Below are 24,416 nucleotides of genomic sequence, written 5' to 3' on the forward strand. Positions count from 1 at the left end.
GTTCAATTCTGACTCCGGCCTGCCTATGTGGAATTTGCATCCCCATGCCTGCGTGGGTGTTTTTCTGGGTACAACAACAGATCAAATATATGTATTTCTTTCATCTTCAGTAGTTGGTTGCATGGCTGTTTTGATATCTTGCTGTTTTATGTAAGCAGAGTTTTAAATGTTAAAAGCACACCCAGGGAAAAAAGAAGTGTAAATGATGAATGAGTGCACGCACAAGGTCAAAAGTTTACATCAAAAGCTTTAACTTCTAAAATAGGACCTGGTAAATGTTTAAGCACTCAAACTGAAGTTTCTTTTTTAGCTTTGGTGTCCCTCTGAGAATGGTTTTAACCCCATTAACGACTTGATTAAGATTCACTCAAGTCAATTTGCTGGCATTCCTGTAGACTCCCTTTTTTAATGGAAAAACATGCAGCATGGGAGCATTGTTGAGTGCAAAAAAGCCTGTCACTTCTGACTTTTTAATTAGACCAACAAATACCATGGCAACTCATGCAGAAACGTGTTTTTCACTAATTGGAAGGCATAGCACAAGTAGAAGGCTACTATAATAAGACAATCAACTCGAAATTAAGTAAGTTTGTTGCCAGAAAAGGAAACAAAGCCCGTATAAGTGTTAATATCCCCCAAGTAGACTTGCAGTAGACTACATCCTGATTTAAAAAAAAAAAAAAGGTTTCAGAAAGACAAGCAACATTTAGTCAGATGGCTCTGATGTCATCCTCGGTGATAAGTCGGTCAGGCATTCAGAATCAAGGCTTCCGCTGTCTGCACTCCCTTCACTTTCCGTGCCAAAATAAACACAAAATATCAGAGAAAAAGGCAGGAAGGTTCGCAGTATCCCTTTGTAAGTTGCATGATTTTGTGTTTTTCCTGGGTATTCCGTGTTGCCCCATTCCAAAAAAAACCATGCCTGTTTGATTCACTGAATGTTGTATTGCCCATAGAATGTGAATGTTAGGGCCCCTTTTGTGCCATGTGATTGGTTGGTAACCAGTCAAGGGAATACTCTGCAACTCCATATTCAGTTTGGATAGTGACCCATGATCAACGGAAGGGTCTAAAATCATTTCATAAAAACGCAACAGAATCCGTGCATGTACTAAAAGAGTTGAATCCGAAACACTGGCCTTGTTTCTGCACGTACCATTGCCATTGCCAAAAGACTGTAATGTATGTTGAGGCTTTCGTTCCAAATAAAACATACATGAAGGCAACATCGAGTATTACGGCCATCCATAATGTTAAGACACTTGCCATCCCCGACTGAAGAGATGCCAGTGAGTGCGGTTACAGAAGCCCCTTGAGAAAGGATTGGATTTCTCCTCCACTTCCCCACACAGCCTTTGAGTGACAGACTCATTTGCCAGGGTTTGTGGGTGGATGTTTATGCAAATTCCTCTTTACTGTGGGTAGAAATAGCCATCCACTGACAGGCCAAAACCAACTGGGTTGAAATGAAGGAGCATGCAACTAAGAGGCTCAAAGCGGTACATCATTTGCATTAACATCTTCGGCACCATGTGCAAGGGCCAGAGGAGAACAAAATCCAACATATTATGCAAATTGTTTGAATTAAAAAAAAAAGAAAAAGGACATCCAACAGTGTTCATCCAATCAAAGAACTGCAAGGACAAAGATGTAACATGTTCATGCGAAGGTTATGAATGAATTCTTCCCAGAAGACCATTTCCAAAGGAGCTTGCATTGTCGTTGCGATACAACCGCTGAATTGTTGGTTTGGTGCTATTGCTCTGCATTCCTGCTTGAAGATACAAAACCTTCACTTTCCTCCTTATTCTTCCTACTGAATTGATTGGAAAGAAGTTCATTGTGTGTCTATTGTGCTGGAGCATACTGCTGGGATATTTTCTTTTTGTGAATTATGCACATGATGGAAATAAACAAATCCAATTTGTATAATAAGAGGATAAGACGATGTTCTTCATCTACAGAGACTCATTACTTTTGTTTGTATTCATATAGAAGCCTTTTTGAAGTCAGAGGAAGCAACAGTGGCTTCCTTTGATTCATGAAGTCCACTTATCTTTAACTCATAAATTGCAAAATAGAGTCTGAACGCTGTGATGTCGGAGCAAGATGCGCAATTACAAATGGAAATGTGGCATTATGCCTTTGTGGCCGTGGAGCACTGCAGTACACAACATGTTCTTTTGAGTGAGCTTCAGGCAACAACATTTGTATGTGTTAACCAGTTTCATTGTTCTTTAGTCACCAAATTATGGTTGCTTGAATAATATATGACTCCATAAAGTACAATGAAGCTATTGAAGAAGATGATTATATTTGGCCCACGCTGCTCACGTAGGATAGACACCGGGCCAGCCCTCAAAGAGTTAAAATCTCCATATTATGGATGACTTTGAAATGCATTTTAAGGTAGAAGCAAAAATGCCAATAAACGGTCAACTATATATGATTTCACTAAAAACTGGGTGAAAAAAAAGAGGGAAAAACCCTGAAGCCCTGTGTGCCTTTAAAAAAATACGTTTTAAAAATTGGTTTTACAAAAAAAAAAAACAATAGCAGATGCCGAGACCTGAGTCTGCAGCAGTCCACTGTCAGTCAAAATACGTTCAGAAAGACTTTGAATCACAATTGATGAGATGGATAAATAGGATTTGTGATTTAAATTTATTATATGAAGTGCAAAGTCATGGCAAATAGTGGCGCCAATTAAAATGTGGCCCGCAGCAGTTAAAAAAAAAGAATATCGTATGCGTGACACATTACTTATTGTAGAATATGATAAACAATTGTTCACAACTAACCACAGTCAGTTTAAATCGGTTTAAACTAGAGTGGTAAAATATTCATGTGCTCGTAGGAACAAGCTTTGAGTCATGAGGGTTTGTCTGGAGGACATCATGTGTGGCTGCTTCATCTTATAGAGCTCGTTATTTGAGACTTTACTCAGATTCCTCTTGTAATATGCCATTATAATAGGCCATATAACTGCTGAGACTCATAAAGTGTATGAATAATGGAATGGTAAGTTGCACAGTCATCTCTGTGAAAACAGATTAGCCAATGGCTGATGTGCTACATATTTTTCTTTGAGCCTTCAGGTAAATGAAGAGTTGGATTGCAATTATGCACTTAATGAAACTGGCAAAATACTGCATAAAGGACACATATTTAGAGCAAATAAAAATATGCAATAAATCAATTGCAATATTACGTAGTTCTTTTTTAACCGTTTTGCTATTCCTGTGCATTTGGCTATCTTCATGTTTAATCCAGCACTGTACTGTATATTTCTTTAAATATAACTTGAAATGAAAAATGGTGCCGACATTCTGACCACCATCCTGTCGGCAGTCGCGCTATGACAACACTGCTCTTTCATTTGCTCAGAGACAGTTGGCAGCACACAGTCTGATAGCAGGTAGTTATCACTCTGACTCCCAGTCGACTTTCAGCCACTGAAACACAGCCTCCGGACTGAGATCACAAATCCATGTCAGAATTTGAACAACGGCTTGCACAGCTGATCGTCACCCACCAGTCCAGGTGCCTCTTAGAAAAACCGATGTGAATACAATGGAAAGCCGTAGTCTGGCATTGAGCAAGAATGTTTGTATTTTATCTCTCAGTTCTATCATTCGCCTTTGTCTTATTAGTGTAGTCCCATGAGTCATTCCGTGACCGTGAAAATGCAATAATGTTCTTGTCTTTATCAGAATCTCCACTTTCCTATTTTACTTATTAGTTGGTTCTTTTGTTAGGTTCGCTCAGTCATCCAATACAAGAGCTGTGGTTCTCCTATTGTGGTTTCCTTAGTCAACTCCATTGGAGAGACAAACTTTTATAATTATGTCCTTAATGTCAAGTTGAAGCGTTGTCCTTGTAAATACCAAGATTTCCATCAAACATTTTTTCCAGACACCATATAGCTGGCAAGTACGCTAGTCTTGTTCTAGGTGAGAGTCTAAAATGACAATGAGTTTAATCTCGGTAAACAACAGAAAAGCAACTGGGTTGAACATAAGGTCTCATTTAAATTTAGAAGCAGCTTGACACAATCAGGGAGGTATTGTTCAAACCTGTGTTTATTCCTGCAGTCACACAAAGGAGTTTGCAATGTACTGTAGTAGGTAGGTATTTACCACATACGCCACTGAATAAAAGAGAGAAGCAGCTCTGGAATTTGCTTGAGCTTGTGAAGGTGTACCTAATACGTCGTGGGTCACGGTTGTCCAATTATTGCATAAAAAGAGATGTCTTGCGCTGTCACATTGGTTTTCATGGAGCTGCAGTCTATTGCACTTACTTGAGCTGACCGCGCCTTTCACTAACAACTTTCTTTCCATCTCAGCAGAAATGACGGCGAAGGTTGAGACGAAAGCACACTGAGGTCACAGCAATACAAGCCAGGTACAAAACGCATCATGAAGACATACCATGGGAAACGTGAGTATAGTTGGTGTAAATCAGTGTGTAATTTTCAAAGGGATTGTACTAGAAAGCGTTTTTTTCTATAACTTGATTCGAAAAACACATATAAAGCAAACAGATTCGGGGCTGTCTAGCAGAGGCCTCTACTTCACTGAATTGGAACTAAAATGGCCTCCAAGTGTACGGAACAATGGGGGTGAGCATAATGCAGTGTGACTACTGAGTGACTTGACTGAGATCCAAAGTGAATAAAAGGCCGCTCTATGTGAGGCAGCAGAGCTGAGCTGCGGCGGCACTCACGACTGCAACGGGTGACGGCGCAGTGGAGAGCCTTGCACCACCTTTCATTCTCCGATAAAATCTCATTGCCATCTTCTGCGGAGTCGCAAAGCAGAGGGTTCAAATAAAGCAAATGTAACTGTACAGCCAGTAACTACACAGCATCATATTTAGAAATTTTTAAGAGTTTTTCCTCTAATGCTAATTTCTCTATTATTCTCAACAGGGCTGTGAAATTCCGTGTGAATGACGTGTCACGTTTCAGGTGCTTGCCATTTTATCTCAAGAGAAAGGGGATCAGGGACTCATCTGCGTTTGTGAAAAACACGGTGACAAAATGCAAACCTCCCTGTGGAAAGGCTGCACCAAGATTTGAAACAAAAGTAAAATCTAATTGCTGGACAGCCAAGGCCACGAGTGCTACATCACAAGAACTGCAAGATTATTTGAAGCTTCATTAACAGTCCACATTAAAATACAAACAAGGACCCCACTTCCCACCCCAAAGCAATGAGAATATCGACCTCGATCCTCCAATGACAGCAAGCAACACAAATAATGAGATATTCAACTGTAGCCGAGGGGAAACGCAGTCGGCTGAGCAGCAAAATGAGGGGATACCTTGTGAAGTGGTTGATTTCTCAAAGCCAGGAGCAGGTTGTGAAAGATATGAAGGTGCTCAAAGGGAATTAAAGGATTTTAAGCTTTTTTCCTGTACATTGATAGTCACCGCCAGCGTCTGCAAAGCATGTCAGGAGTGCCTGTTTTCACAAGAATTTAGTCGGATTTTGTACAAAAACCAGTACACTGTATTATTAGAAAGAGGTGCAGCAAAATTGTTTTCACATATTATATTTTTTTTCAAATATATTAATCTGTCAATTGTTTTGTTAATTAATCAATAAATGATTATTTAAAAATAATTTTTTTGAAAATAAAAACCAATAAAAATGATCATTTTCACTTTCTATAGCCGCTTATCCACACTAGGGTTGCTGGCTTGCTGGGACACACAGGGAAAAACAACCATTCATGCACCCAATCAAACTTAAGAACGATTTAGAGCAGAGGGTGTCAAACATATGGCCGGCTGGCCATATTCGGTGCGTGAGAAGGTTTAATCCGGCCCACAAATTATTCCATGAAGAATTGATTTTTTTTTTTTAATCCCAAACCCATTAGTCTGCTGTTTATAATACTGCAATGCCCTTTGCATGTGTTTAAGAATTTACTCTGTCCTATCTAATCACTTCTTTTATTGAAAGAAAATTAAGAAAAACAGTTAACAAAAACGTTGTCCCCAGGTGCTGTCAACCACGACTCACCTTGGGCTCATAAGAACTGACTCGGTCCTCCTCCATAGGCTTCCTGCTGCCTAATAATGAATATTACAATATGCCGAAAAAATTCTTAATTTTACAAGCAATGCAAAGCTCAGCTCTGCAACTTGCAAAATAGTTAACAATTGGTTTTGATTAAATATCGTGATAGTTGGCTTTCAACAGAAGATTAAATAAATCAGAAAATGTTTACAGTTTGAGGATTTGGACAGTTTTAGGTCTTTCAGTTCCAAATTCACATGGCTTTGGCCTTCCTGTGTATAGTTTGCATGTTCTCCCTGAACCTGTGTGGGCTCTCACCGGCTTCTTCCCACACTCCAAAAACACGCATGGCAGCTGTATTGGACGTACAGAATTGTCCTTCAGTGTGATTGGGTGTGTGAATGGTTGTTCGTCCCTGTGTGCCCTTCAATTGGCCGACAACCAGTCCCCTGTCTCCCCAAAATCAGCTGGGATAGGCACCAACAAGCTTTGTGGGGATACGTGGACCTAGAAAATGGATGGGTGGATGGAAGGAGTAATTGATTATCAAAAATAATTATTGATTTATTTGATCATCGATTAATCCACAATTAATTGTCTCATCAATGTGGATTAATTGTCACATCCTATTAGAAATGTTACAAAAAAAGTGTGTGTGTGTGTGTGTTGGGGCGGTGTTTCTATTAGTTCACCTTTGGGCAGTAGGGAGTCATCATGCTTTTGCATGTTTTGTCTTACAGCAGAACACACACGCACAGACACAAGCACACATGAACACACACACATGCAATCACAGTAAGTGTCAGTGCAGCAGTATGACGCCTGCTCTTACAACTTTTATGCATGAAACAGTGACAGTCATAAAAATAAAGAAGATGAATGAGTGAGTAAATGTGTTTAGAGTTTCCATTGTGTCAGTTTGGTACAACATCAATGAGTGAGGTCTGTCTTTTGTCTGTATAATCATCTTAAATATGTACAAGCTTTAACCTTTAAAGAGGTCTGCACGCTGCGCAGCACGCACAGCAGCACTTGTCGTGCATGTTTAACCTCCAGCACAGCTTGGGTTTTGATAGGCTCGAACGGCCTCTGCCTCAACAGGAAGTTGTGAAGATCAAAGGTGAGAGATGGTATCAAACACGGCCCTTGACGACTGTTTGCAATGCTTTCTTCTTCATCAGGAACGCCCACAGTGTCACGATGACGCCAATAGGAGAGACAGTGCTCTTTTAAAACCCAGTATGTTGATCTCCCCCTTTATCCAGATGAAAACGGATTTATTCAACCCTCCCATCAACCAACACTATAAATAGATGCTAGTAGAAAATCTTCTGAGGGGGAAAAATAAGCTGTGCTCTTAAGCTGATATTAACATGCTGAAAAATGTCAAATGTTTTTCTGGAAAAGTGAATTCGCTCTGCAAATAAGCATCGATTTATTGTGGTTTAATCAGGGGTAGACGAAAATGGTTGCTTTCAAAGCTGTGCTGCTTCTTGATTTGTGTATCAGCAATGACCATTAGAAAGTGAAACTTCCTTAAGTGGCAATTACAATATTCAAAAAATTTCATGTAAAGATATCTAATTTGTGTTTTGAACAGGTCAGCGGGCCACCCATGTGATACTCGGGAGATACCCATCGCACGCGGGTACCGCATTGTTGGGGGGGGGATCACTCAGATTAGCTAACTAAAAGTAACCGCTATTTATGTAAAATTTATGAAACAAAACGTTTTTGCTTTCGTTTAACAATCTTTGCCATGCCAAAAAATGACAAATTATCTTTAGAAGGCATTCAAGAACTAGCCAGACATAAAATAAAAGTACAGTCAGGTAATACAAAAACACCTTGAGACAAAAATAATGGCTATCACAATTACTATATTTAAAATAATATAATTGCCATTACAATGTAAATTACTTTACAGCATCAAGTAAATACTATATAAAGCAGAGGTCCCAACCGCCGATCCACGGCCTTTTCCTAGTTTGTGGATCAACTGGTAGTGGGCTGCATGGGCCGCACACGAAAAAATGAACTGTTTTGGTTTAATGTATTATTCGAATCTGAAATCTTTTTTGTTTGGAAAACATTTTATTTTATTTTTTAATTGGCTGGATTCTCTTGGATTTTGTTTTGGTCACTTGAGTGCCAAAATTTCACTCACATTAAATGAATAGGAATCAGACGTCTTTGGGAAGGGGGAAAGGCTCAGTCACAAGACAGGTGACAAGCCGACAACTTTGAAGAAACTTAAAATGATGTCTTCTCGCGGTAAGGACTTTGAGCGCTACTTTGTCCACAAAGGTCCCACAAACTGACAAGGAATTGATTCTCTATCTTTTATTACTAAACCAAATGAGCGTGCAAATGATGCCAGTCTCAAAAGTTTTTCGAGGCTCCTGATATCCCATTTGTGTGACAAAAGCAAGAAGCTGAGGGCTCCAGTTAGGTTAGTGTTAATGCTGAGTTCACGATTTTATATTCCACTTTCGTCAACGATAAGAGTTTTCATGTGTTGACCCCCCGTGTCGTCAAATTTAATAATAAAAATATATTATGAACGGGTGTTCTATATGCTCTAACTTGGGCAAGTTCTTCCATTTGTGTTTTTCTGTTTCCATCACTACAAGTTGCAAGGTGTACCAAAATTACCCGTGAGCACCCTGTGTTGGCAGTGGCAAAGAACCTGAACGGTACAGCCAGACACAGAGCTCTTTGTTGAAAGGCATCTTGCATATATTAGAATTCAGCCTTCCAGTTTACGATTCCAAATCAGATAACGTTGACTCAAACGGAGCTGTCCAGGCTGGTTGAAAGGTGACATACCAAAGTAGACTAGAGCCATCCAGCGTTGCCCTGGCAACCAGAGGGTGCACTACTATCCTTAATACAACAGCTAAATGATGTTGAAGCGTGCAGGAGCAGCCACCCAACAGCGCAAACTGCTGCATAAAAGCATATTCTTCTTCCCATTGTGATCTTCAGGGAGTGATTTCTGCAACCATTACTTCAATTCCACAGGGGAATACTGACGCTCCATAACATTTGCTCCCTCATTATTTCCCCCACTAATCAAAAGGTTCATTCATAACATTGGTGATGAAGGCCACTGCTTTATGAGTCATCATCAGCTATCTCACGCAACACTACCTGTTACAGGCAGCGATGTGTCAAGGTGGCTTCCTCGCAAAGGTTTGTGGTCTATCATGACCTTATCAGAAGCATTTACTGTTAAAAGCCAATGTTGTAACATGTTGCATTGCTCTATGGCAGCAAGATAGTAAAACTGCATAAACTTTTATAGTCTAATCATCTTCATTCCACTGCAAACCATTAATTACTGTTGAAACTAAACAAGTCTTGCTTTGTGTCCCCCCACTTCATGATGCAAACGGCATAAAACCCAAACTTGCTGAAGAAAATATAAATACTTTTAAAATCATTTGGATTTTGCTTAACTGCAAAGAGTCAATATGTCTTTCATTATTTTTAAGCCCCTTCCACTCACTGCAGTAGAACCTCTGAGGTGAGACACAGTTAGTTGTTGTGGAATCAGATTTATTTCAGTTTGAATTATGTTTCAGTTTGAATTAAAAAAGAAACTCTTTTTCAGGGTTGAATTTGACAATTTGTACGATCATTTCATATTCCTAACTTAAAGCTAAAACTAAATGGCTCTATTTTCGGCAAAAGTCAAGCTGGTCATGAATGCCAATTTGGGTGTTTATAAATGTATTTCATTTACAAATATGTACGTAGATGTAAATATCTATCTAAATATGTATAGGCCTCCTGCTTGATATATATATATATATATATATATATATATATATATATATATATATATATATATATATATATATATATATATATATATATATATATATAAAAATATATATATATAAATATATATATATATAAATATATGTGTGTGCGTACGTGTGCGTGCGTGTGTGTGTGTGTGTGTGTGTGTGTGTGTGTGTGCGTGCATGTAAAATTTTGCTTATGTCATGCATATAATGTAACAGTTAATTATTCACATCTCTATTTTTACTGACTCGTCTCGCAGTTTCCATTGGAAAGGTGCTGTATTAATTCATGTGTGTTGCTTTATTAATAGCTATTTTGGGACTTCTGGAGTTAACATTTCCAAAAGCAATGTATGTGACTCAATTTTACACCGAAAATTTAATTTGGTGAGGACGGCAGGATAAGCTGACATATCATGTATGGCAACGTCCCATCTTTTTTTTTTTTTTTTTTTAATAAAGAGTTGTGAACTCGCGAAAGAAAAAGCCAAACGTAGAGACAGAAATCATCATCAAATAAAGAAAATACAAAGTCCCCCAATTTTCTGTATCGGACATCAGAGGTTCTACTGCAGACGCTTACACCCAACTTCAAGCTTTTTTGTCCAATTATTGGGGAGAAACCACTTGAATAAAACTACTGTATGTGTGCTCTTTGTTTCATGGGCCATCACACTAGAGACATGCATTAGAAAAGGGCAGAAGGAGGGAGTGATTGACGTGCACATTGAATGATCTATGCATAAACACTGCTCCATTACTGTGTGAGCACGGAAAAAGGGAGACAAGAGCAGCATACTCACCTTCTTTAGGAGGCCGCTTCACTTCGGCACTAAGATTGCAGACCTGGCCTGCGTGCAGTTGGGGTGACAAGCAGCCCTCCGTTTGGGCATTGAGGGGTAAAACCACATTGTTGAGCATGAGCATGCTCTCGGATTCTCCGTCTCCTAAATGCTGGGGACATGTGCATTTTGTGTAGACGATGCCGCACGTCTCCACTGTGCCCTTCTCTAATTTCAGGCAGTTTTCCAGCCACGTACAAAGCACTTGACACCCAAACTGGCTTGGGCTGGCCTTATTCAACACCAGAAACTCCACAATAGATTTCTCCTCTTCCTCCAGCTTCTGTGGCGTCAATCCGTTGGAATCAGAAGGGAAAACCCTCCGTAACTGAACAAAATTTTTGTCGTAGAGCAAAAAGACATAGATATTCTTGGAATCACATAGGTACACTATCGACTCGTTCACCTTGAGCAAGGCGTTAATTTTTTCGTGAGAGTAGTGATCAAACTGATAGGCGAGCAGAGAATACTCAGAGCAGCTCAGGTCTTGTTTGTATAGCTTCAGGTAGATGCTGTATTTGGTCGGGTCTGGGTTCTCCAGTGTCCACGTACAGTTTGTATAGTTTTTAGGGAACATTTCAGTCACAGAGTAGGATCCATAGATGACCCCCTTGACCAGAGTGGAACACCAATAATCTTGGGCACCAGTTAATCCAAACATAACCAGAAGATAGGTGGAAAATATATAAATCAACAGGTTTCGAACAGCCTTCATCCTATGTCATTTGGCCTGCAATGAGAAATGAGGAGAATTACACAATGAACATCACGGTTTCCCCGTCATGAAAATGGCATGACAAAATTCACCACATCTACCGCAGCTGCATGGCTTTTGCACCCCGTCTTGCCACGCTTCACTATTGTACTTTGTGCAAACATTGCCACCTTGTGGTTACTCTGACCGTTATTTATTTATTTTTACCATGCGTGTATGTCTGCGTGTTCGGTTGACATACTTTAGACATTAGAGTTGATAACAGGGTCGTGCTGGGAAAAAAAAAAGAAAATAAAAACGCTTTGAGATGCTCCCATTTAAGGTTTGTCGCAATGAAAAAGACTCCGTCATTTCTATGCAAGTACTCAAATGTACACAAATCGCATTATCATTTCATGCGAAGAAGACAGATTTGGGGAACAAAAATGTTCCTGAATATCAAGCTTGTTTTGGACAGTAAAATTTGATTGGGGCGGTGTGTGGGTGTGCGTGTGTGCTCGCGCGACGTGCACGGAGGCGTGAGGGGGAGAAAGAGGACGGCGAGAGAAAGAGAGGGAGAATGCATTGCCATGTCCTGATTGCTTTAATCCTGCAGGCAATGCAGCTGCGAGCGAGTGCGTGCGCGCGCGCGTTGTTGCGCGTGCTCTTCTGTGCAACCATGGAAGTGGAGGCGATGGACTCGCACGGTTTCCACACACGCACATGTACAAATCAGACACGCGCAGAAGCCAATAGACCGGAATTGGGAATGGAATGGTGGCACCCCAACTTATTTTGCGCGCAAGGCTTGCAGGGTGTGGAATCAGCTGTGAGCTCTAAATCCACGGGAATCCACATCCTTTTGCAAGATTCATGTGCAGGGGCGTCAAGGGGGAATCAGTATTCCGGGGCACGAGGAGAAATGGGTCGTCAGGAGAGACACGCTCGGTTTTATTGCGGAGGCTTCTAAAAAGCAATCGTCTCTCTGGAGGCATTGTGAATGGAGACACGGTGCCACTTATAAAGTGGTGTTTGCCTCTTAAGAGACAGATCATCGCTTTAAATAAACATATCTGTTCTGTGAATTCGTGAGAAGGTCTGCGCGGAACACAAACACCCGTCAAGATTATTTCAATGCAAAAACTTTCACTGATACCATGCAACCACGCATAAGAATACAAATATATTTTAAAAACATCTTACCTTACACCACGAAAGCTATGGCTATTTTCCCAACATACTTGACAACATCCTTTATAAATCAAGTCTGCAGCCCTCGAGTGAATCCATACTCCAACACGCACGCACGCACACACGCACCCTCACGCACACAAGTCCGGCGCAACAAGATGCTTCAGTGGGTGGTAAAAAAAAAAAAAAAAAAAATCAAATAAAATAAAATGCGTTACACTCCGCTTTCCCCGCTTGTATCCACGGTCCTCCTCCTCATCATCCGCATGGGCTTTCCCATCCAAACTCAATTAGAACCGAGCGACAGTCACAGAATTTCAGACACTAAATTTTTTAGAGCATTTTGTTTATAACATCACGGTTTTTTCGCCGTCTCTATTCCATTTCCGAGCAAGTCGTCAAGCAGCATCCTCTCGTCAGGTCGAGAAAATAGAGGAGAGAAAAGATCCGTCTAGAGTGGGTGGATGGGAGATGTTTGGGGGTGGGTGGTGGGGGGCAGTAAGGACGCAAAAAGGCGCTTTGCTGGCTGCTTGCGGAGCTCCACGAGCGGGCTGCAATAACACGTCACACTCTCAGCACCATACACACGTACGTTCACTTCTTACTGCGTCTGGCACCAGCACCCACTTTCTTTCCTGCCCTCCTCCTCCACATCATCATCATCATCATCATCATCATCATCATCATCATCATCCTCCCGCTCCTTTTTTCTCCGTTTCCCCCGCACTTAATTCCAATCTAAAAGGGTTCTCCCCCGAACCGGACCCTTTCCACTTAAGCTCAGACAACGTTTGCAGCATGCAACATCCCACAAATATGGAATATTTCGAGGACTTTTTATGAGATGTTTGTTTTTCTTTTTTTTTCTTTTTTTTTTTTATACAAACTCGTCTGAATGACTATGATCTCCAAAATAAAATCCACGCCCTCTGTCACTGGGACCTGAGAGCTTGCTGATGTCGTTGGACTGTTTGATCACGATAGATGATTCTTTGGATCCTTCTTTTTTCGGAGTATACATTGCAGTGCGCTGGGGGAAAGTATGAATTGGAAGTATGGACAAACATTTAGTCGAGATAAATTGTTTGTTTGTCTTTTTTTTGATCGTGTTAAAAACAAGAATTGGTGTCAGTATTGCCCGAAAGACTTTTACAGCTTTGACATTGTTTATCATTGGTTTTGATGAAACAGCAATTTCCAAAGTTCCCCACCAGGTGTAAAGCAACTACTTTTTTTTTTTAAACCCTCCTGTTATGTTCATTTATCGGAAAAACAAAACAGTGATTTTGACAGTCATTTCGACCTGGCGCAGGCCTAATTGTCCAAAAAATCCTTGCTTTAAAATAAATAAATACATGTATCCCAACAGGCATTGGCAATGCTTTTTTACCTTTTAAAGTACTGCAATGGCATTTCTACCATCAAACAAGTAATGGCTATATTACAGTATAATTTTTCATTTAAAAAATAATCTTCAAACTTTTTTATTTTTTTGTTTTTATAAATATTAGTTTTGAAAGATGGAAATATGAAACACTAGTTTTACATAACTTTTAAACAAAATTTAGATTGTTTGGCATACATGCAATATTTGTGAAACAGAACAACAAAGTAACAGCATGTGTGTGTGCGTGTATGTGTGTGCGTGTTTGTTTGATAGGGACAGGGCTGAAACAAGTCCTTGAGTATTTCGAGTACCTCAAAGAAATACTTGAGGCTTTTTTTTTCATGCCCTAAAAACGTGATTGTTGGTGTACATATGAGAACAAAATTATGCCAATCACAGCAACAATTGCTAATTCTCTGCATGAAAATAATTCAGGTGCCATGCTGTGAAAAGGCCAACTTCAACATAAACATGATTTAACCAATACTGCACTATATGGAAAATTGCTTTGAAGTTCTTGGTAGTGTGTGTGTAGTGCTCCACGGAGTCTGTTGTGAAGGACATACTGTAAATAATCTGCATACTGATGCTGACAGCCTGATACAGTTGGTGTTCCTACTGATCAGTTTTTTACTTCTAGCTAAGTCTAGCTAAGGGATAAATAAGATTAAAACATGTGATTAAAATATGCGTCTAGCTAAGGGATAAATAAGATTAAAACATGTGATTAAAATATGCTTAAGTGATTTCTAACTTTTTGGTTTTATAAAGCAGGGGGTTAGTTAACACAACTGAATGAAGCCCTTTTGTTAGAAAGACTGATAACGAGAAGTTACAGATGAAAATGGCTTAGTCTTAGTTACATGTTTGACGCAGCCGTAAACATACTTACATGCATACTTACATACAAACATGCTGAATCAAATGTGCCGTGTCAGCCAGAAAATCAGTCTCTTAGACCAAAAATTATGGGGGGGGGTTAAGAAATATTAATTACATGTTATACAAAGATTCCTTTTATCTCTGTATTACCGTATTTCCCTACTATAAGGCACAACTAAAAGCATCCAATTTTCCCAGAAGCTGGCAGTGCACCTTATAATCCAGTGCACCTTATACCGCATAAACCTCGAGTTTTCATTTTTGAGAAACGAAAAAGTAAGATAATCAAGTTTTACCCCTGTATCTCAGTTATAAATGTTTTTTTTTTTCTTTTACAATTAACACTTTTGTAACACACTGTTTGAAATGTCGATATGCTATATCTGCTCCAATTTTGAGACACTTTGTTTGTGGACAAGGTGCAAAAAAACAAACAAACAAAAAAAAAAACACTTTTTCTTTAAGGCACACTTTTATAAAATGAATCCAGAAACTGTTTTTAAACCAACAAACCAACAAACCAACATATTTTAAGGTTTTTGGTTGTTATTAGATTAAAAAAGATTTAAATTCAATATTTAATTGAATCATGATTATAGTCTTTTAAACTTATGATTTGTCTTGGCATTGATCTAAACAGTTTTTCAAGCAGTATTTCTTTACCCATTCTTCGAATAGTACGTTACACAAATCATCTTTATTCTTAACTTCCAATTGTATCAAACATAATCCTAATGTCTTTGACTGACATCTGTTTGTTTTGTTGACATTCCCTTTAGCATAACATCATCTAGTTGATGGTTTATGCAACCCCAGTCACTCTACTGTAGCTTCTATTCTATATGCCTTATAATGCCGTGCACCTTACATATGAAGCAACATTTTAAAATAGGCCATTCATTGAAGGTGTGCCATATAATTTGGTGCGCCTTATACATTGGTGCGGAAAAAAACGGTGTTAAACATGATGTGTACATCAGCGCAATAGCCTATAATTAAATATACAATAGTTACTCGACAAGCCCTTGAACTCTCTTTTTCATTCAAAAATCAACAGTCAGCTAAGTCCAATATGAGAAATGCCCACACGTCTAGTGGGCAAAATTGCAGCATCAATGGGTTGGCAATGGCTTTTACTGTCGATTGCCGCAATTTGTGGGGAAAAGAGTGTTTTAACGGGCAGGAGATGGAGGAATTAAAGTCATGTTAAAGTCAAGTCAAGTCCTGATCACAATAACTCTTATTTGTGCAAGAGGCAAAGGAGCTTGATGTGTTGAATGGGGGCTCCTATTTTTTTAACAGGTGACGATACAGCATGGGCACAATCTCTGACGGACCACAGTCTTCATACACAGAAAAAGAGCAATTAGTGGGCAGGACCCTCACACTTATTGAAGCTCAGTTCATTTGCATAAAAACACTATAAAGTATGCGGCAAGGCTTTGAGGATATAAGAAATCATTGCATTTTGGTTTCAGTTCCAGAGGATGTGGAAGAAGATCGAAACATTTTTGCTGTGCACAGTTACAGGTAGCTCCCATTAGTCTGGCCCTCCCTCTCAGGCCGTGGTTGAATGTATTCCATCTGAATAGATGCTGCATGAAAAGGCTATTTGTTCAGATACTTTCAATGAAGTTCCAATCTAAATCTTCTCCAAAAGGATACTTTTGGCCATATATCATGAGACTCTAATTGAACTAAATTTAGTCAAAAACATCCCCTGATTATGTAAGGTCTAGGAAACTTTGCGGTGAATGCCTCTGAAATATTGGAAATTGTCGAAAACTTTCATTGAAAGATTTGAACCGCTTTCATTCGAGACAGGGAGCATTAGGAAAAGGATACCATTTTCAGAACTGAAACAAATATTATTTTGTATAAATTAACTTGATGACGTCATTATTTAAGGTGTGCAATTAATACATTTATAAATACATTTTGCCATTTGCTGTCAACTGAAAACGACAGCAAATGTTCTCAGGGCTTACCTGTGTGTGTCGTTGTTACCTGAGCCCTAAGCTCACGTGATACCATTATTAATCAAAAGCAAGTGGCAAAACAAGGGAATGGTTGGTGGTCCTTAAAAAGAATGTACTTGTTCCAACCGGTCTGTGACACAAAAAAGGTTGGATACCACTACTTCAAATGGTAAACTCTGGATACATTACACACGCACGATCACTTTAATTAATGTCAAGGCAGTGTTTTTTATTGTTTATATGCTCTATTATGAACAGTTGAAAAAAAATCTATAATTTACAGGACAGTTTAACCTAGAAAAAAAATTAATGTGCATGATGCAGCGCTAACACAATTGACATTTACGTGAAAATGTTGTCAATTAAGACAAAGAAATGTCGTTAAAAATTCTAAAATTAAGCATAAACATGTTTGTGCAGATAACGTTTTCTCATTGGCTGTGGTTAACATTGCGTTAAGATTGTTGAAGTGCGGGAAAAAACACTCATACTTTTCTATTTAAACAAAAAGTAGCAGTAGCAACGAATGGAGGTCATTCACTGTCTTCATAGATACAATCTCCAAAACTTACAAGATTTCTCATCTAATAGCAGTCGTAATATCTGTCATATTACTCTCTCAACTCAAGGATCTGTTCAAGCACATGCTTTGTGAATAATTCATGACCGAATAAAAAACATCCCTATTATCACCTGCTCCTGTTTGTGCGTGTGCAACCGTGCATGCACGATTGTGCATACATGTGCTGCGCACATGCACTGTACATATGTTTATCAAGCAGACAAACAAAGTCTGTTTGACGCAAGAGCCATCCTATCGCAGTCCTTATAAAGTCCATGTGATGAGTATACCAGAAGCATATTGTTGCAACCCATCCATTAGGACTGGAGGTAGTATGGCAGCTTTAAGAATATATGAAGTATAACTCTCATGGAAAAATTATGAGGCTGCTCTGCTCCAGCTTGTGCAAACGTCTCTGTACAGACACACACATGCAAGCATATAGGCTAAATTCTCCAGACAGCAGCCAAATGTATTCAGGTTTTCAGCACCAGGTAGCCCATATGTTGCGTGTGTCTGCGGCTGCGCACTGTGATAATGGCCTCGTCTCTGTTGGACTCTTAGCTGGGTGACTTATTGTTAAATGTAAAGCAAGCTTTCATGAAAAAAAGGCTTTCCTGAACAGTCAGATTTATTTTTGTACACAGTGCCATTGTGGAATACATTATTCCTTGCTATGTTTTTCCTTTGCGTAAGTTGCGCTTGCATCCATAAACGTCAGATCAGGATGAATTGTTCTCTTGTGTTGGTTGTATTGCTGCTTGTTGCATCATAACTATTTACAGAGATTTCTTAATAACGCACACTTGTATATTACATGCGCACCGAAAAATTGCCCTTCAACATTTTTTTTCTCCATGAATTATATGCTCAAAAACTGATGTATTATCCGCATGTTTGACAGAATCAAGCTTTCCTCAAATGGGTAAGAAAAATGTGATGGAGCATTTGGCTGCAACAGTTCTTGCCTCACACTTGTTGACCAGAGGTGTCAATAGGACCATGAATGGTGGTGTAATATATATATATATATATATATATATATATATATATATATATATATATATATATATATATATATATATATATATATATATATATATATGTATATATAAAACATTTGAAGACATTAAAAGAGTCACTACAAACATATACACTACTGTACTACGTAAGGCTCCATTTGATTTGCTCTTAATTTGAAGTGTATAATTCCTGTCAGAGAAGCAATACTGTATATTAGATTTGCTGATACTACCAGAAACCCTGTTATAATCTTGCATACACCTTGATGTGCGTTTGGATATCCGCAGGCTTATACGTACACCCATTTGAGAACTGTTGGTATAGACTACAGCTCACGTGTCACACATGCCTGAACAAGATGAATTGTAAAAAAAGGAGCGATTGAGCAAGCACACAGATTTATGCGTGGGTGACTGTGAAGCATTGTGGTACAGAAGTGATACCTACTAATCATGAACACATTTTTTCATTTTCAAATCAAGTACCTTTTTTTCAAATTATGTTCTTTATGCTGCTTTCCTTCCAAAAACAGCCTCTAAAATATGCAGCCAATGAACTCGGACTCACTGTTGAAAGAAGTTAACCATTTTTCAATAACAATAACAGTTATTTCTTGTTTTATTTTTATTCAGACACCAAACTTATTCCTGTTGTTTGTCACCAATGAGGGTAAATTGGTGCAAATGTTTTGTAAGATATGGCTATACACCAGTGGCAGTCCGTGTGTTACACACTTAGGCCTTCAGTGACTGGACACCTCTTATGCATTACTGGGCTACGCAAGCTATTTTTCAGAGCATTTAAACATCAATAAACCCACATCATGGTAAATGGTAAATGGATGGTAAATGGACTTTCACTTATATAGCGCTTTTCTACCTTAGGTACTCAAAGCGTTTTACACTAACTAGTCATTTACCTACTGATGACGCAGCATCAGGAGCAACTGGGGGTTCAGTGTCTTGCTTAAGGACCCTTCAACAAGGTCTTGATGGTCAGGGGATCAAACCCACGGCCTTTCGACTGGGAGACGACCACTCTATACCGAGCCATGCCGCCCCCAGCATATAAGACTTAGCATTTTACGTGTCTAAACTTAGAATAAGTAATAGTAATTTCAAATTATTTGTCCACAAAGTTTTATGAAGTCCACGAAGAGCAGGCAAGCTTTAATAAGATTGTAAGCTAAATTACAAATGGCAATTTAATATCACGTCTGCATGGGCATAGTGAGTTGAGTTGGGAGAAGGAAGGAAGGGGACCCAAAAACTGCAGGAAAACTGAAAAATTTGTGGCTCAAAAAAATGTTTTAATAAGAAAATGAAGCAGGACCGAACCGGAGCAAACCTGGACAGAGTCACCAGACAGGTGGACAAAATAAAACAAATGAGAGCACAGACAATAAAGGAAAACTTAAGTGGAACAGAAACATGAACAAAACCCCACAAACTCACAACAACTAAACCCAACCAAACATGTTAATTGAGTATGAATGACATAAAATGACAACACATATCATCTCTTCCAATACGGCTGTCCCAAAGTTATTTCAATACAAATTCCATCCATCTTTTTTTTTTCCTCAGAAAGACTTCCATGACTTGCTTGTTTTTTGTCTTCGGGTTTCATTTCCAATAAAAAATCCTTTTGTATTGACATGGACACCAAGTATTGAATTGTACAATGCCAGTCCAATTTCCGTTTTGCTCTTCTTCAGCCATTGTGGGTAAAAAAAAAAAAAATGTCTGCAAGTCTGGCTTCGGCGTATGCTAGCGCAAACGTTTGCTGGCTGAGCAACATATTTTGTTTTGTTTTTTTCATTTTGTTCTTTTTTTTTTAAATAACTTTATTTAACTACTTGAATCCTTAAACATGGTGGATGAATATAGCACCGCCTTCCTGCAGTGAGTGTCTAATTCCGACACGTTTGACGTGTGGGTTCTTGAAGGCGTTTTTAAGGGTAGATTGGCTATAGCGCCTGTTTATTATATAGTTATTATAATTATTATAGTTTATTATAGTTATGATAATGTCAGGTTATACTAGGCCAGCAGAGAAGGCCTTGCTGGCCTGACGGTCCACCACTGCTATTCACTACATAGAATTTAGTGATGCAGACATGGATAATTTTGATGTATATTAAAATCATGTTATTCTACTGCAGTTTACCCTTTTTTGTTTTAGCCATCTATATATGGTAAATATATTGGCTTACCAGCATTTTACAGGGACTATTGTTAAAGTACATATGCATGCATATACATGACTCATGTAGATTTAGGTGGAATGTTAACTCATATTTTTTTTCTAACAGTGACAGGTTCCATACAATTTTTTAGGACAGGTTTTATTGGTGTGGTGGCAGTGTCCTCAGATTACTTCTCCCAGAGATCATCTAGTAAAAGTTAGGCCATTGCTGTGGTTCTTAACCTGTGAGAGCACTCTGTCACATTCTGCGTAAAGGTTCAGAGACTGTCTAGACTTGGAGCTGTGAATTTCCACCTTCATTATATAATATGAGTTTGACACATTCAACACGCTCACTGAACATTTGCATTACGGATTCATGTTTGTATTAACACTCATCTTGTGTTTCATTTACTGTGTGCCACAATCAGGCTTTGTATCACGGTTGGATGCAATCATTACACTAATGATGTTCCAGTCTATTAACAAATAAAAATTGTTGCGCTTTCCTAACATCTTTTCAAAGACTTTTTTGACATTTCCGGTTCATATTTAATTAAATCTAGACACTCATGGGAGTTGCAGGTGAGATGAAGTTACACACACAGGGCAGTTCTTAATCAATCATAAAGAAAGCAATCATAAAATCATAAACATCAAAAAGCTGTATAGTTAATGCGCTATTATATATATATATATATATATATATATATATATATATATATATATATATATATATATATATATATATATATATATATATATATATATATATATACAGTATATTGGTTTTAAAAAAGAGCTCAAATATAAATTAATTTCTCCTGAAAATCTGCAATTGTGGGATTGAAATTTAATTCAAGGTGCATTTATTTACAGTATTTAGAAAAAAAAACAACAACACAAGAATTCTATACATACACAGTCGTTATATATATTTTTTAAAAGATAACAGTTATGTTCTTTAAACTCGAGAATCAGTAAATTCTCGTTTCGCTGCTGGCAAGCAATTTGCATTATGAATTTTGCCTAAATTGCCTCAGGGCAGCTATGATCAATCAGTTAATTAATTCAAGTGTGTAATTGTATTTCTAACATATTTTTTATTTCAGGCTATATTTTAAATCATGCTTGAGCTCTCATATTTCACTTAATTTGCCTTTATAGCCATCATTCAAGGTTTTTGGTTACACCCAAAAAGTCAGTTGACGACTTGAAAAAGACAAGTGCTCTTTCAATAATTTATAAGTTACTTCATTTCAAGGGCAGCTTGGGTGAATTAGTGCTTAGCATGTCAGACCCACAGTAATTAGCTTTGGTGTTTTATTCTTGGTTCTGATCCTTGCTTGGCCTTCCAGCAGTATCGCCTGCATTCTGATTACTTTGGCTTCCTTCTGCATCCCCCCCCCCCCCAAAAAAAAAAAATCACGTTCATTCCAAAGTGTAAATTGGTGTGAATATTATTAGATGGTCTATATTTGACCTGGGAAATGGTTGTCAATTCGTTTGTGTTGTACACCATCGGAAGTGGTATGGAACATTCATCGATTTCTTTTCACATATTTTTAAATGCAGTATAACTCTACCCCAAATTCAAACCTAGTTTTAGCAGATACAAAAACAAATCACAGATGCTGGCAAACATTTAATAATTCGCCAAACAAATAACTTTTTGAACCTTTTCCCTTAACGTGACCTACAATGTGTAAAACACAGATGGAAAGATACATCTTTTAGAGAGGCAAAGCGGTAATTAAAAGGAAAAAAAAACTCAGATTATGATGTTGCACTAGATGAGCAATTTACTGTTAGGATTCTCACAAAAACTGACAAACTTCCTCAGATAGTATGCCTTGGCTGTATAGTGGCAAAATGGTGGCCCTAAATTAAGAAGAAAAATAAGAAATATGACAATTATAAAACGTGGTAAAATGTGTTATGGTTCGATGAAACCAAGGTTAATTTTTTTGGGCCATAATTGTATTTTTTATTTTATTTATTTATTTTATTTTTTTATCAAAAGCACAAAAGTGGGTAGCGATAATTAACATGTCATTGGAAAGAGAAATGAAAAACATGACAGTGTACGGGACCAAACAGGTTAAATAAACACGTGTTTGATATATGCTAAATGTGTTCGTGTGTATGTGCGTGTATGTTGGGTAAAGTATGTTTGTTTGCCTGGGATTTTAAGGACATCAAGTTTTGCTTTCTGATAAATATTTTACATTTCCATGTACCAATCAACGTGTTTAAGCACTACAGCATGAATGGAAATCTTTAATAAAAGATAGCAGCATAATTCACGGTACAAAGATGTGCATGCCATCCTCTTCCAACGATCATAAGACAATGGGTGTCTCACTGCTGTGTCATGTTTGTAGAAGTAAGACGTTCACGTTGAAATAATCCTGCTTCTTTAAAAATTGATTCAGTCTTGTCACAAGGACACAAGCAGCTCAAGGTCTACACAAGCGACTTGTGTTTGCATCCTTGAAGCCTGAGCTGGAAAGATGTGTGGTTGTTCTCTGATAAAAACTGTCATCAATGGTTCCAAATAAAGTTTTGAACAGGATATGGGTCATTTCCAGTTAATATGCAGTATTTACCATAATTCCCCAACAATGAGATGTACTTTTTTTCCTAAAAGTATGGGTGCATCCTATAAAGATAACGTAACAATTAGAATTTTTCTTTTTCTTTTTGACGACATTTGGGAAAGATTGCATCCATCAGCCAAATACTGTAAGATGATCTTTGACGTACAGGTGCCCATTTTTATATCGGCCATAATCATACTTACAATAATTACAGTATAGGGAAGAGCCACAAGATTTTGGCGCGCGGCCGTCACATGGCAACCTATATTGAAGCCGATCAAACAAGATAAGAAGAATTAGGAATTATTTTTATTTCAACAGAACTGCATGAAAATCCCCCCAATGCTCATTTGCACACTCAAATGCACTTTTCGCTGCGCTAGACTCTTGGCACCTTCTCTCACTTGCTTGCCCACTCATTCACCTGCAAGCTACACACAGCTCTGTCACGGCAGACACTATAACCACAACAAATATATAGTTTACAGATACAAATACAAGAAAATATTAAGTAATGACATATTTAAGATGTATTCTTTTTTTGCAAACATTTTTACATTGTTGCCAAACTGTTGGTGCGTGTTATACGTTATAACAAAGAAAACACCTGAATTTGACCCTCAAATTAATAGTGCATCCTGTACACGGGTGCATCCGATATTTGGGGTAATACGGTATTTTGCCTACAGACAGGTTCTCAACAAAGCCTATCTGCTTAATTTCATAATTTCCTCAAGTCAAATTAAAAGATTAAACAACATATTGATCACTGAATGTTTGTGAAATCTAATGAAATTTTTGTGGAGGGCAATTTCAAACTCATCTTTTTCTACTCCTAAATGTTTACGTGCCATGTGTATCATATTGATGCATGGCAAAGAAATTTGTGAGCTTATACACATGTATTCAGTTCAGTTGCATTGTCAAGGTGTCGTGTTTTTACAGCAAGCAGCACATTCTCTTGGTATGATTTATCTTTCAGGAAAGAGATATGTAAGCATACGTGTGACCTAAACTGTGTCAGTCTCTGCTTTACATTCCACTCACATTTCTATTTGCCTTTTCCTTGCCTGGTGGAGAACGGAATTTTAAATCAAGGTGTTTTTTTTTTCCTTGCAGTGTTCCTGTTCTTTTTTGTGTGTGTTTTTGTCTGAGACAATGCTGCTCTGCATGAATCCCTGGGGCCTTCATCCGTTCCCTTTGAATGTGGTTCCAACTAGCAGGCCTT

At 38.3% G+C, this 24,416-nt stretch overlaps 1 protein-coding gene across 7 annotated transcripts in view; it reads right to left on the minus strand.

Moving 5' to 3' along the window:
* The window catches only part of adgrb3 (adhesion G protein-coupled receptor B3), a 128,559-nt gene extending 115,801 nt beyond the window's left edge, over nucleotides 1–12,758 (minus strand). For 2 of the 7 annotated variants that reach the window (XM_088420859.1, XM_088420857.1), the window contains exons 1-2: nucleotides 12,581–12,758; nucleotides 10,645–11,413 (exon numbers count right to left, since the gene is read on the minus strand). In XM_088420859.1, the coding sequence (XP_088276985.1) occupies nucleotides 10,645–11,398 (754 nt within the window). In that variant the 5' untranslated portion in view covers nucleotides 11,399–11,413; nucleotides 12,581–12,758. The remainder of the gene's footprint in view (nucleotides 1–10,644; nucleotides 11,414–12,580) is intronic. The other 5 variants (XM_088420855.1, XM_088420854.1, XM_088420858.1 and 2 more) reach the window with 3 other exon arrangements.
* Between the last annotated feature and the right edge of the window lie 11,658 nt (nucleotides 12,759–24,416).

Source organism: Hippichthys cyanospilos, chromosome 8 (assembly GCF_059441005.1).
Source record: "Hippichthys cyanospilos isolate Australia breed blue-spotted pipefish chromosome 8, RoL_Hcya_1.0, whole genome shotgun sequence".
Lineage (NCBI taxonomy): Eukaryota > Metazoa > Chordata > Actinopteri > Syngnathiformes > Syngnathidae > Hippichthys > Hippichthys cyanospilos.